At 29.4% G+C, this 15,666-nt stretch overlaps 1 protein-coding gene across 1 annotated transcript; it reads left to right on the plus strand.

The window, feature by feature from the left end:
- Positions 1-9,577: 9,577 nt before the first annotated feature.
- Positions 9,578-15,627, plus strand: LOC133294300 (extra-large guanine nucleotide-binding protein 1-like). The gene is made up of 8 exons (XM_061492956.1): positions 9,578-10,638; positions 11,049-11,186; positions 11,265-11,369; positions 11,907-12,086; positions 12,730-12,907; positions 13,474-13,715; positions 14,268-14,431; positions 14,972-15,627. The coding sequence occupies exons 1-8, from the start codon at positions 9,592-9,594 to the stop codon at positions 15,573-15,575; spliced, it is 2,658 nt and encodes an 885-aa protein (XP_061348940.1). The 5' UTR covers positions 9,578-9,591; the 3' UTR covers positions 15,576-15,627.
- Positions 15,628-15,666: the final 39 nt, after the last annotated feature.

The raw sequence follows: 15,666 nt of genomic DNA on the forward strand, positions 1-15,666 counted from the left end.
TTATTTTTTTTTAGATTTTAATTTAAATTGTAGGGATTGATGTTTTTAGTATTTAAAATTGCATTTTTATGGAAAAAAAACAGAAATTTGTTGAATTCCACTTAATCAAGGTTAATAAAAATTCAAATTTTAAACTGCAAAAATAAGGAACAAATATTTTAATCAAATTTATTATTTTTATTCATTTAAACCGCAGGTTGTGTTATTTCGAGTAATTAGAAAATATTTTTAATTTTTCAAAAATTGTAAATTTTTGAATTAAAGTGAATTAATGTTAAAAAAAATCCAAATTTTAAATTTTAAAAATAAGTACGAAATTTGTTGGTTGGGATTTTGTTGATTACTACGAAATTTGTTATTTTTTTTGGAAAACAAAAGAATTTTTTTAATTCCACTGAATCAGGTTAATAAAAATCCAGATTTCGATGCCATAGATTTAAATGAGTTGCCTGTCACCATTCAGAATTCAAAAATCAAATTTAAAATTTCAAGTTAAAATTCAAATTCAAATTTGGAAATTAAAAGAGCAGTCAGATATACATTAATGAGCTGTCTGCCACCAACATTTACAACAAATCTTGACCATTGATTTAAATCAAAAAATCTTGTCCATCGAATTAATCTTGAAAAATTGATTTTGTTTTATATTTACTTTATTCACTGATTTAACAAAGAAGGAAAGGTTTTTAAAATTTTGTAGTGTGAACACAAAGCTGAAAATGAAGGAGAAAGCGACACGTCAACAAACTTGCCAAAGTTTGAATTCCATTTATTTTCTTTTTTTAGATTTAAATTTAAATTGTAGGTTTGGATGTTTTTAGTAGTTATAATTGCGATTTTTATGGAAAAAATCAGAAATTTGTTGAATTCCACTTAATCAAGGTTAATAGAAATTCAAATTTTAAACTGCAAAAATAAGGATCAAATGTTCTAATCAAATTTATTATTTTTATACATTCAAACCGTAGATTGGGTTCTTTCGAGTATTTAGAAAATATTTTTATTTTCAAAAGTTATAAATTTTTGAATTACACTGAATCAAGGTTAAAAAAAATCTAAACTTTAAATTTTAAAAATAAGTACGAAATTTGTAGGTTGGGATTTTGTTGATTAGTACAAAATATTTTTTTTTGGAAAACAAAAGTAAATTTTTGAATACCACTGGAAATATTTGTTGAAAATGTAGAGAAGGAAAATGGTTTATGGAATATCAAAAAGGGTATTAGTAAAAAATTAAATTTTAAATTTTATAAAATCAGAACCGAAAGTTTGAATTCTAGTTATTTTTTTTTTAGATTTGAATTTAAATTGTAGGGTTTGATGTTTTTAGTATTTAAAATTGTGTTTTTTATGGAAAAAAAACAGAAATTTGTTGAATTCCACTTAATCAAGGTTAATAAAAATTCAAATTTTAAACTGCAAAAATAAGGAACAAATATTTTAATCAAATTTATACATTTAAACCGCAGGTTGGGTTATTTCGAGTAATTAGAAAATATTTTTAATTTTTCAAAAATTGTAAATTTTTGAATTAAAGTGAATTAAGGTTAAAAAAATCCAAACTTTAAATTTTAAAAATAAGTACAAAATTTTTTTGTTGGGATTTTGTTGATTAGTACGAAATTTGTTATTTTTTTTGGAAAACAAAAGAATTTTTTTTAATTCCACTGAATCAGGTTAATAAAAATTCAGATTCCGATGCCATAGATTTAAATGAGTTGCCTGTCACCATTCATAATTCAAAAATCAAATTTAAAATTTCAAGTTAAAATTCAAATTCAAATTTGGAAATTAAAAGAGCAGTCAGATATACATTAATGAGCTGTCTGCCACCAACATTTACAACAAATTTTGAGCATTGATTTAAATTAAAAAATCTTGTCCATCGAATTAATCTTGAAAAATTGATTTTGTTTTATATTTACTTTATTCACTGATTTAACAAAGAAGGAAAGGTTTTTAAAATTTTGTAGTGTGAACACAAAGCTGAAAGTGAAGGAGAAAGCGACACGTCAACAAACTTGCCAAAGTTTGAATTCCATTTATTTTCTTTTTTTAGATTTAAATTTAAATTGTAGGTTTGGATGTTTTTAGTAGTTATAATTGCGATTTTTATGGAAAAAATCAGAAATTTGTTGAATTCCACTTAATCAAGGTTAATAGAAATTCAAATTTTAAACTGCAAAAATAAGGATCAAATGTTCTAATCAAATTTATTATTTTTATACATTCAAACCGTAGATTGGGTTCTTTCGAGTATTTAGAAAATATTTTTATTTTTCAAAAGTTGTAAATTTTTGAATTACACTGAATCAAGGTTAAAAAAAATCCAAACTTTAAATTTTAAAAATAAGTACGAAATTTGTAGGTTGGATTTTGTTGATTAGTACGAAATATTTTTTTTTTGGAAAACAAAAGTAAATTTTTGAATACCACTGAAAATATTTGTTGAAAATGTAGAGAAGGAAAAGGGTTTATGGAATATCAAAAAGGGTATTAGTAAAAAATCAAATTTTAAATTTTATAAAATCAGAACCGAAAGTTTGAATTCTAGTTATTTTTTTTTAGATTTGAATATAAATTGTAGAGTTTGATGTTTTTAGTATTTAAAATTGCGTTTTTTATGGAAAAAAAATATAAATTTGTTGAATTCCACTTAATCAAGGTTAATAAAAATTCAAAATTTTAAACTGCAAAAATAAGGAACAAATATTTTAATCAAATTTATACATTTAAACCGCAGGTTGGGTTATTTCGAGTAATTAGAAAATATTTTTAATTTTTCAAAAATTGTAAATTTTTGAATTAAAGTGAATTATGGTTAAAAAAGCCAAACTTTAAATTTTAAAAATAAGTACGAAATTTGTTTGTTGGGATTTTGTTGATTAGTACGAAAATTGTTATTTTTTTTGTAAAACAAAAGAAATTTTTTGAATTCCACTGAATCAGGTTAATTAAAATCCAGATTTCGATGCGATAGATTTAAATGAGTTGCCTGTCACCATTCAGAATTCAAAAATCAAATTTAAAATTTCAAGTTAAAATTCAAATTCAAATTTGGAAATTAAAAGAGCAGTCAGATATACATTAATGAGCTGTCTGCCACCAACATTTACAACAAATCTTGACCATTGATTTAAATCAAAAAATATTGTCCATCGAATTAATATTGGAAAATTGATTTTGTTTTATATTTACTTTATTCACTGATTTAACAAAGGAAAGGTTTTTAAAATTTTGTTTTGTGAACACAAAGCTGAAAGTGAAGGAGAAAGCGACACGTCAGCAAACTTGCCAAAGTTTGAATTCCATTTATTTTCATTTTTTAGATTTAAATTTAAATTGTAGGTTTGGATGTTTTTAGTAGTTATAATTGCGATTTTTATGGAAAAAATCAGAAATTTGTTGAATTCCACTTAATCAAGGTTAATAGAAATTCAAATTTTAAACTGCAAAAATAAGGATCAAAGGTTCTAATAAATTTATTATTTTTATATATTCAAACCGTAGATTGGGTTCTTTCGAGTATTTAGAAAATATTTTTATTTTTCAAAAGTTGTAAATTTTTGAATTACACTGAATCAAGGTTAAAAAAAATCCAAACTTTAAATTTTAAAAATAAGTACGAAATTTGTAGGTTAGGATTTTGTTCAATAGTACAAATTTTTTTTTTGGAAAACAAAAGTAAATTTTTGAATACCACTGAAAATATTTGTTGAAAATGTAGAGAAGGAAAAGGGTTTATGGAATATCAAAAAGGGTATTAGTAAAAAATCAAATTTGAAATTTTATAAAATCAGAACCGAAAGTTTGAATTCTAGTTATTTTTTTTTAGATTTGAATATAAATTGTAGAGTTTGATGTTTTTAGTATTTAAAATTGCGTTTTTTATGGAAAAAAAATATAAATTTGTTGAATTCCACTTAATCAAGGTTAATAAAAATTCAAAATTTAAACTGCAAAAATAAGGAACAAATATTTTAATCAAATTTATACATTTAAACCGCAGGTTGGGTTATTTCGAGTAATTAGAAAATATTTTTAATTTTTCAAAAATTGTAAATTTTTGAATTAAAGTGAATTATGGTTAAAAAAGCCAAACTTTAAATTTTAAAAATAAGTACGAAATTTGTTTGTTGGGATTTTGTTGATTAGTACGAAAATTGTTATTTTTTTTGTAAAACAAAAGAAATTTTTTGAATTCCACTGAATCAGGTTAATTAAAATCCAGATTTCGATGCGATAGATTTAAATGAGTTGCCTGTCACCATTCAGAATTCAAAAATCAAATTTAAAATTTCAAGTTAAAATTCAAATTCAAATTTGGAAATTAAAAGAGCAGTCAGATATACATTAATGAGCTGTCTGCCACCAACATTTACAACAAATCTTGACCATTGATTTAAATCAAAAAAATATTGTCCATCGAATTAATATTGGAAAATTGATGTTGTTTTATATTTACTTTATTCACTGATTTAACAAAGTAAAGGTTTTTAAAATTTTGTTTTGTGAACACAAAGCTGAAAGTGAAGGAGAAAGCGACACGTCAACAAACTTGCCAAAGTTTGAATTCCATTTATTTTCATTTTTTAGATTTAAATTTAAATTGTAGGTTTGGATGTTTTTAGTAGTTATAATTGCGATTTTTATGGAAAAAATCAGAAATTTGTTGAATTCCACTTAATCAAGGTTAATAGAAATTCAAATTTTAAACTGCAAAAATAAGGATCAAAGGTTCTAATAAATTTATTATTTTTATATATTCAAACCGTAGATTGGGTTCTTTCGAGTATTTAGAAAATATTTTTATTTTTCAAAAGTTGTAAATTTTTGAATTACACTGAATCAAGGTTAAAAAAAATCCAAACTTTAAATTTTAAAAATAAGTACGAAATTTGTAGGTTAGGATTTTGTTCAATAGTACAAATTTTTTTTTTGGAAAACAAAAGTAAATTTTTGAATACCACTGAAAATATTTGTTGAAAATGTAGAGAAGGAAAAGGGTTTATGGAATATCAAAAAGGGTATTAGTAAAAAATCAAATTTGAAATTTTATAAAATCAGAACCGAAAGTTTGAATTCTAGTTATTTTTTTTTAGATTTGAATATAAATTGTAGAGTTTGATGTTTTTAGTATTTAAAATTGCGTTTTTTATGGAAAAAAAATATAAATTTGTTGAATTCCACTTAATCAAGGTTAATAAAAATTCAAAATTTAAACTGCAAAAATAAGGAACAAATATTTTAATCAAATTTATACATTTAAACCGCAGGTTGGGTTATTTCGAGTAATTAGAAAATATTTTTAATTTTTCAAAAATTGTAAATTTTTGAATTAAAGTGAATTATGGTTAAAAAAGCCAAACTTTAAATTTTAAAAATAAGTACGAAATTTGTTTGTTGGGATTTTGTTGATTAGTACGAAAATTGTTATTTTTTTTGTAAAACAAAAGAAATTTTTTGAATTCCACTGAATCAGGTTAATTAAAATCCAGATTTCGATGCGATAGATTTAAATGAGTTGCCTGTCACCATTCAGAATTCAAAAATCAAATTTAAAATTTCAAGTTAAAATTCAAATTCAAATTTGGAAATTAAAAGAGCAGTCAGATATACATTAATGAGCTGTCTGCCACCAACATTTACAACAAATCTTGACCATTGATTTAAATAAAAAAATATTGTCCATCGAATTAATATTGGAAAATTGATGTTGTTTTATATTTACTTTATTCACTGATTTAACAAAGTAAAGGTTTTTAAAATTTTGTTTTGTGAACACAAAGCTGAAAGTGAAGGAGAAAGCGACACGTCAACAAACTTGCCAAAGTTTGAATTCCATTTATTTTCATTTTTTAGATTTAAATTTAAATTGTAGGTTTGGATGTTTTTAGTAGTTATAATTGCGATTTTTATGGAAAAAATCAGAAATTTGTTGAATTCCACTTAATCAAGGTTAATAGAAATTCAAATTTTAAACTGCAAAAATAAGGATCAAAGGTTCTAATAAATTTATTATTTTTATATATTCAAACCGTAGATTGGGTTCTTTCGAGTATTTAGAAAATATTTTTATTTTTCAAAAGTTGTAAATTTTTGAATTACACTGAATCAAGGTTAAAAAAAATCCAAACTTTAAATTTTAAAAATAAGTACGAAATTTGTAGGTTAGGATTTTGTTCAATAGTACAAATTTTTTTTTTGGAAAACAAAAGTAAATTTTTGAATACCACTGAAAATATTTGTTGAAAATGTAGAGAAGGAAAAGGGTTTATGGAATATCAAAAAGGGTATTAGTAAAAAATCAAATTTTAAATTTTATAAAATCAGAACCGAAAGTTTGAATTCTAGTTATTTTTTTTTAGATTTGAATATAAATTGTAGAGTTTGATGTTTTTAGTATTTAAAATTGCGTTTTTTATGGAAAAAAAATATAAATTTGTTGAATTCCACTTAATCAAGGTTAATAAAAATTTAAACAGAAAAAATACGGAACAAATATTTTAATCAAATTTATACATTTAAACCGCAGGTTGGGTTATTTCGAGTAATTAGAAAATATTTTTAATTTTTCAAAAATTGTAAATTTTTGAATTAAAGTGAATTAAGGTTAAAAAAATCCAAACTTTAAATTTTAAAAATAAGTACGAAATTTGTTGGTTGGGATTTTGTTGATTAGTACGAAATTTGTTATTTTTTTTGGAAAACAAAAGAATTTTTTTGAATTCCACTGAATCAGGTTAATGAAAATCCAGATTTCGATGCCGTAGATTTAAATGAGTTACCTGTCACCATTCAGAATTCAAAAATCAAATTTAAATTTCAAGTTAAAATTCAAATTCAAATTTGGAAATTAAAAGAGCAGTCAGATATACATTAATGAGCTGTCTGCCACCAACATTTACAACATATCTTGACCATTGATTTAAGTCAAAAAATCTTGTCCATCGAATTAATCTTGAAATATTGATTTTGTTTTATATTTACTTTATTCACTGATTTAACAAAGAAGGAAAGGTTTTTAAAATTTTATAGTGTTAACACAAAGCTGAAAGTGAAGGAGAAAGCGACACGTCAGCAAACTTGCCAAAGTTTGAATTCCATTTATTTTCTTTTTTTAGATTTAAATTTAAATTGTAGGTTTGGATGTTTTTAGTAGTTATAATTGCGATTTTTTATGGAAAAAATCAGAAATTTGTTGAATTCCACTTAATCAAGGTTAATAGAAATTCAAATTTTAAACTGCAAAAATAAGTATCAAATGTTCTAATCAAATTTATTATTTTTATACATTCAAACCGTAGATTGGGTTCTGTCGAGTATTTAGAAAATATTTTTATTTTCAAAAGTTATAAAATTTTGAATTACACTGAATCAAGGTTAAAAAAAATCCAAACTTTAAATTTTAAAAATAAGTACGAAATTTGTAGGTTGGGATTTTGTTGATTAGTACGAAATATTTTTTTTTTAGAAACCAAAAGTAAATTTTTGACTACCACTAAAAATATTTGTTAAAAATGTGGAGAAGGAAAAGGGTTTATGGAATATCAAAAAGGGTATTAGTAAAAAATCAAATTTTAAATTTAATAAAATCAGAACCGAAAGTTTGAATTCCAGTTTTTTTTTTTTTTTAGGTTTGAATTAAATTGTAGGGTTTGATGTTTTTATTATTTTAAATTGCATTTTTTATGGAAAAAAACAGAAATTTGTTGAATTCCACCTAATCAAGGTTAATAAAAATTCAAATTTTAAACTGCAAAAATAAGGAACAAATATTTTAATCAAATTTATACTTTTAAACCGCAGGTTGGGTTATTTCGAGTAATTAGAAAATATTTTTAATTTTTCAAAAATTGTAAATTTTTGAATTAAAGTGAATTAAGTTTAAAAAAAATCCAAACTTTTAAATTTTAAAAATAAGTACGAAATTTGTTGGTTGGGATTTTGTTGATTAGTACGAAATTTGTTAATTTTTTGGAAAACAAAAGAAACTTTTTGAATTCCACTGAATCATGTTAATGAAAATCCAGATTTCGATGCCGTAGATTTAAATGAGTTTCCTGTCACCATTCAGAATTCAAAAATCAAATTTAAAATTTCAAGTTAAAATTCAAATTCAAATTTAGAAATTAAAAGAGCAGTCAGATATACATTAATGAGTTGTCTGTCACCAACATTTACAACAAATCTTGTCCATCGAATTAATCTTGAAAAATTGATTTTGTTTTGTATTTACTTTATTCACTGATTTAACAAAGAAGGAAAGGTTTTTAAAATTTTCTAGTGTGAACACAAAGCTGAAAGTGAAGGAGAAAGCGACACGTCAGCAAACTTGCCAAAGTTTGAATTCCATTTATTTTCTTTTTTTAGATTTAAATTTAAATTGTAGGTTTGGATGTTTTTAGTGGTTATAATTGCGATTTTTATGGAAAAAATCAGAAACTTTTTGAATTTCACTTAATCAAGGTTAATAGAAATTCAAATTTTAAACTGCAAAAAATAAGGATCAAATGTTCTAATCAAATTTATTATTTTTATACATTCAAACCGTAGATTGGGTTCTTTCGAGTATTTAGAAAATATTTTTATTTTCAAAAGTTATAAATTTTTGAATTACACTGAATCAAGGTTAAAAAAAAATGCAAACTTTAAATTTTAAAAATAAGTAAGAACTTTGTAGGTTGGGATTTTGTTGATTAGTACGAAATATTTTTTTTTGGAAAACAAAAGTAAATTTTCTAATACAAATCTTGACCGTAGATTGGGTTCTTTCGAGTATTTAGTAAATATTTTTTTTTTGGACAACAAATCTTGACCATTAATTTAAATCAAAAAATCTTGTCCATCAAATTAATCTTGAAAATTTGATTTTTTTTTTTATATTTATTTTATTCACTGATTTATCAAATAAGGAAAGATTTTAAAAATTTTATAGTGTGAACACAAAACTGAAAATAAAGGAGAAAGTGACAAATCAGCAAACTTGCCAAAGAATGGAATTCCTTTAAAATAATAGATGAGTTGTAAATGTTTTTATTCACTGATTTTATTCACTGATTTAAGATTTTTAGATTTGAAAGTTTTATAAAAGGGTTTTACAAACACTAAACCCTAAATATATGTATATATATAATATGAAAACTCGAAAGCTCGCTCGCATTGTCGTCCTTGGATAGCAAAAGCAGAAACCGTCTTTCTTTGCTTGATACAATTTTTGAAACATTCTAATTCATGGCACCTTTGGTTCATTTTCCAAGTAATTTCCATTATTCAAACGTTTCCACTACCGATACCTTAAACTTCCTCTCACCCTTCCACTTCGGTCAACCTGTTCTATTCAACCATTCTTCTTCCCTCTTTGCTTCTCTTCTCTTCTCTTCCCTCCTTATCCCAGTCATCGCTCTCACAGGAAAAACTCTCTCCCTCTCTGTCTCTATTCTCAAGTTTTTTAGTCTTTGTTTCCTGGTTTTCTATTCATGGGGTGCTGATATTGCATCTTTTGCTTCATGGGTTTTCCCAAAACTGGTTCTTTTGAGATGGGTTGGTGGGTTCTATTTTTGGGTTGGCATGGAATTTGGACAGCGGAAAATGGCTTCTCTTCTAAGGAAATTGAGGCCTTCAGCGCCTCTTGTTCCTGCGGAAATCGAAGATAGCATAAGCAGCTATGAGAACTCCCTTGCAATGGTGTACACTGGCCCTCCTCTCAGTTACTCCATCCCTGAAGTTTCTGCTTTTGAAATTGACCAAATCCCAGTTGCAACTATTGCTCCTTCTCAGTCTCATGATTTCTCTGTGCCAGTTATCCAACCTCTTTCCAAAACTCATCACAAAAAGAATCACAAGGATTCTGTTGTGTCTTCAAATTTGGATACTGGTGCACTTGGATCATCAAACACTGCTTTTGATTTGCATAAGAGTACAGGCACTTTGGAAGCACCTGGGGTTGTTGGTGATGATAGAGATGGCAGAGGGTTTAACAGTAATTCTGACAACACAGAATCAGGTTCAAGTTCAAGTTCTCTTTCTGGTTCTTCAGAGATTTGTTCTCTCAGAGAAAATGAACGTAACAGTGAAACTCCAAGCCCAAAACATGTCAAGCGTCTTTCTGCTGTGACCTTTCTTGATCCTGAGTCAAGTTACATGGTAGATCCAGATAATGAGGAGTTTGGTGATTCTCAAGTGGGAAGTGTCCCTGCGAAGCCACAAGCTGTGAGACCTGGGAAGAAAGGTTCTTGCTATCGGTGCCTTAAAGGGAATCGTCTCACTGAGAAGGAGGTTTGCATTGTTTGTGGTGCAAAGTATTGCCGCAGCTGTGTCATAAGGGCAATGGGGTCAATGCCACAGGGAAGAAAATGTGTTACTTGCATTGGATACAGAATTGATGAGAACAAGCGGTGGAAGCTTGGGAAATGTTCTCGGATGCTCAAGAAGTTGCTGTCTGAGTTCTTGGTGGCTCAAATAATGCAAGATGAGAGGTCTTGTGAAGCAAATCAAATACCACCAGAGCTTGTTCATGTGAACTTGGGACCTCTTAATAGGAAACAGCTCATGTTGCTCCTCAACTGTCCAAACCCACCAAAGCAACTACAACCCGGATCCTATTGGTATGATCAATCATCTGGATTTTGGGGAAAGGTGAAAAATTAACCTCAGCAAGTACTTATTATTATCTATTTAATCTCAACCTCTCCATGGACACATCTCTAAGATTAGTTTAGCATGTCTTAGACAATGGAGCTACCAGATGCATGCTACAGTATTAGAGAAATATAAAACTATTAATATAACTGGCTTAATTTTTTAGGTTCAATTGATTTCTTATATAGTATCACCGACTAAGTGGTGACGAGTTCTCCTGTCATGTGGTGGCGACAACTGTTGTGCCCAGGGTCCCTTTCTACATGCCTTATACAATGAGGCTGGAAAATTGGGGAATGAGCCTTCATTGATAATTTCACATAAAAATCTCATTCATGAATCTTTCACCTCATTTAATGTGTTTTTCCGAATGAAGCTCTAATCTGCTGTATTGCTTGATTATACAGGAAGGTCAACCTCCTTGTGAAATCATAACCCCCCAATTGGATGTTGGGGGTCGGTTGAAGGAAAATGCAAGCAATGGAAACACAAAAGTGACCATAAATGGTCGCGAGATTACAAAGAAAGAGCTGTGGATACTGAAGGTTGTTGAGCTATGGACACTGTCATATTTTATTGCAAATGGTTTTGTATTAAATGTTACATTACATTGTTTTTTGCAGCTGGCAGGAGTGCCGTGTGTAGGAACTCTCAACTTGTGGGTGAATGCTGATGGGTCATGCCAGGAGGAGGGACAGAAGAATGACAGGGGGCGTATATGGGATAAGGTGATCATTGTTGAGATTCCATTAATTTTTAGTACTCCTATAGTGGGGGCGAATCGGAGCAGTGGTAAAACAGTTCCTTCATGACTGAAAGGTCATGGGTTCGAATCCAGGAAACAACCTCTTTGCAATTATGCAAGAGTAAGGCTGCGTACAAGGATTTCCTCCACCCCACACTTGCTAGTCGTGTTTAACGGGGAGTGGTTTTTTTTTTTTTCTTATAGTACATACTATAAAGGACTAACCACGGTGCATAAGGCTTCCCAACTTGCGAGGGTAGGAGTTAGGGTTGATTATATGCAGTCTTATCTTTGTATTTTTGCAAAGAAACAGTTTCCCATACTCAAATCTGTGACGTTTCGGTCACAAGGAACAATCTTATCGATGCTCTTGCCCTCTATATAGTACATTACCATACTTACTAAAATTAGAAATACATGGACTTAAGCGAGTGGATGTGTTTTTAATTGTAATGGGTGTAGTATGTGATACAGGAGTATTAAAACGTGTCATCAATAATTATGGGTTTCCCTTTTGCAGAATCGAGCAAAGTTGGCTTGTGCAATTCTGTCTCTGCCAGTTCCTTCAAAGTCTCTGTCTCCTTCTGGGGAAGGCGAAATAGCGAATAAAGTTAATGAAGACAACATTCAACATAAAACACTTCACAAATTTCTACTTGTTGGTCCTGTCAATTCTGGAGCATGTACTATATTCAAAGAGGTAGGATACTCCTTGAGAGAACTCAATTTTTTTTTTTCCATGCACTTGTATTGGTATGCATGCATGCTTAATGATCTAGCAAAGAACATGTGATACCAGTAAATTAAATGACGTATGCTGTTATTTTAAATGCTGAAGGATAGCTCAATTCTTTTTCTAATTTTCACCTCTCCATAACTCATTTATAGATCATGTGCATAGCTGTGAAAGTGCAGATGATGGTATTGTATTGTCTTCACAAATTTCAGCTCTTAAATTTACTTCTCGTGTCATAATACGGGTTATGTTATGTCCTATCAATATAGTTTTGGATATAGGAGAACTAAATATGGAGTTGTCCGGCAGACTTAAGCCTTGTTAGTTTTGACTTTTGAGTAGAAATGCTTAATTTATGAGTGTGTTCTTGTGTGTAATTTCAATGTTGGCGCATAAGAACTTCAGTTGTGGATTCTTATCAGTCACATTAGTTTTGAGTGCTTAATCTGTATCTTAAAAGTTTCTTCTTGATATAAGTTATAAGTTGTCAAAGTTTGTAGTTTCTTTCCTCTTGTGGTGAATATTTGAGTGCAGGTCTGAATTACTCTTTGTTTTTAATTAGAACCTTGACATTGTGTGACACTAAGAACTGAATCATTTTTCTCAGGCCAAGCTTATATATAATGTTCCTTTCTCCGAAAATGAGCTCCAAAATATCAAGTTGGTGATCCAAAGCAATCTTTTTACCTACCTTGGTATCCTGCTGGAGGGGCGTGAAAATTTCGAAGAAGAGAGTTTGCTGGAGAATAGTAAAAGATGGTCTGTTGATGAATCCACTTCATCTGGTAATTTTTTTTCCTCAGATAAAAAAGTCAATCCAGGCCTGCTTCTGTTTGGACTATGGATGAAATAATGGGCAGCATTGTTTTGAACACTTTCCCTATTCAAAATTTTCTGGATAGTGTAGACTGTAAAATAAGTTGTCCTATCCATTCAACCTTCCTTTAACAATGTTCAAAACAAGAGCAGGAAAATTGTCAACTTTTCTATGATTTTCCTCCTTTTTTCAACTACAAAACAGTTAATCTATGTTTTTTTAGTCCCTTGCAAACTGCAATGGATGCAGGGCTTTCCTTTTTCTATGATATGTAGTTTATATGATTTTGTATTGGTGGAGGACTGATGCTTTTGACACTTCCATTACCTTCATGACTTTGTTGGGGCCTTTGTATACTGTGATTTTGATTCTTGTAAAAAAAAATCTTACCTTTAGTTTTGTGATTATTTTTTCACATTGCTCCTAAAAGACGGTAGACCCTTGTTAATTAGCTGATAGAAGAAGCTTGTCTGCCATTACATGGAAATTTATGTATGTTATGGAGAGAAAGTAATTAATTTTAGTTCTCAGCAGGGAATACCAGTGATAGTGTTGCTTCAACACTCTATTCCATTGGCCCACGACTGAGAGATTTCTCAGATTGGCTACTTAAATACATGGGGTCAGGTAACCTGGATGCAATATTTCCAGCTGCTACACGTGAATATGGGCCACTTGTGGAGGATTTGTGGAGGGATGAGGCCATTCAGGCCACATACAACAGGAGAAATGAACTCAAATTGCTACCTAGAAGTGCAAACTATTTTCTAGACCGGGTAAGACAATACTTGATTGTCCATGTAATCATCATGACATGATTATCCAAATCATTCATACTCACTTGTTTATATTAATGAAGCCAATTTGATTATTGAATTTATAATTTGTTTTCCTATTCTTTGTTCCTTCTGTTTGGGCATGGAGTTTGGATCATTAATTATTTGACACAAAATCAGAAGCCGAAATCAAACAATAAATTGACAAGCACAGGATTTGAATAAGGCTTTATCACTGTATCAGTGCTGTTACAGTCTTATTCTTTTCTTTTTCTCTTTTAACCCCTTTTGGACGCCTTGTGTTTAAACAAGGCATGGAGACTATCTAAATCACTTCAGTGGGAATTTGGTGCTGAGATTTTAAGAATCTGGGCAGTACAAAAAATCTTTAAACTAGTTTAATTCATGATTTTTCAATGAACAATTTATTGTCTCAACAATACATGACTAAATCCTTTAGATTGTCAAATTATTTGGCCATGAATGTGGCAGGTGCATCACATCAATAAACACTAGCTTTTCATCGATATCTAACTATCTCTCTGAATGCAGGCTACCGAAATTTCCAAGATGGACTATAAACCTTCTGATATGGACATCTTGTATGCTGAGGGGATATCATTACCCAACAGCCTCACTTCAATGGAATATTCATTTCCCAAGTCAAGGAGTGAGGATTCTTTGTACCCTGAATATCAACATGAATCTTCTCTCAGGTCAGCTCTGTCATTTCATGCAGTTTATCACATAAGAACTTGTTACTTTTTGAATTGAGTTAACATCCAGTGAGCTTCCACTAATAATTCTCACTTACGGTCTATGAAGCACCGACTCTGACACGGCGTTTTCGATACGTTCTCGATACGACCGTTAATTCGTCGATACGATACAATAGCGTTTCCGATACGCGTATCGGATACATTGAAAAAAACAATTAGTATCGGTGCTTCATAGCTTACGGTCATGCACTAAAGCTTATTTTTGTTCCAAAATGAAAGCTAGCTAATACCACTCAAGTCTAGACTTGATAATAGAACAATTTGGCAAGAGTAGTGTGCAAGCATGTTTTGTTATAGATCACCTACACATGCACACATTTTCAGTATTCATCATTTTATTCAATCATTATACATCTTTTGAAAAGAATACTCAATAAAAAGGACTCACAATGTCATGATAACACAGTATGAATAAGGCTGAGCTCATGCTATCAGTTGTCAATTGTTTTCTTACCACACTTTGTGTTCTACTTATAGATACCAACTGATCAGAGTACATCCTAAAAGCCTTGGAGAAAACTGCAAGTGGTTGGAGATGTTTGAAGACACCAATGTTGTATTGTTCTCTGTGGCCTTAACTGACTATGATGAGTACACTGTAGACAGTACAGGAGTTGCTACCAACAAAATGTTGGCAGCTAAGCATCTCTTTGAAAACATCGTTGCTCATCCATCCTTCAAAAACAAGAAATTTCTTTTAATACTGACCAAATTTGATCTACTTAAAGAAAAGATTGATCTGGCTCCTCTGAAACTATGTGAATGGTTTTGTGATTTCAATCCAGTTATCAGCCACAATCACAACAGAGCTAGTAACCCTAACAATAACAATAACAATAGCAATAGCCCTCCATTAGCTCAACATGCTTTTCAATATATTGCTGTGAAGTTTAAGAGATTGTTCCATTCTCTCACTGGCAGAAAGCTGTTTGTTTCATTGGTTACTGGATTGGAACCTGATACTATTGATGAAGCTCTCAGATATGCTAGGGAGGTTATGGTGTGGGAAGAATGGGATCCCTCTTTTGTAAATGAGAAGTTCGAGACAACTTCAACTAGCACTGAGGCAAGTTCCTCATAAAGTTTCCTCCAAAATATTTGTACAAAGGCTGTTTCTGGATAGACATTGTTCTATAAAGGGCTTAGAAGAGTTCATGGATTCTCATAAGGGT

The sequence above is a fragment of the Gastrolobium bilobum genome, unplaced genomic scaffold (assembly GCF_033153095.1).
Source record: "Gastrolobium bilobum isolate Gb01-03AN ecotype WA unplaced genomic scaffold, APGP_CSIRO_Gbil_v1 utg5626, whole genome shotgun sequence".
Taxonomy (NCBI): Eukaryota; Viridiplantae; Streptophyta; class Magnoliopsida; order Fabales; family Fabaceae; genus Gastrolobium; species Gastrolobium bilobum.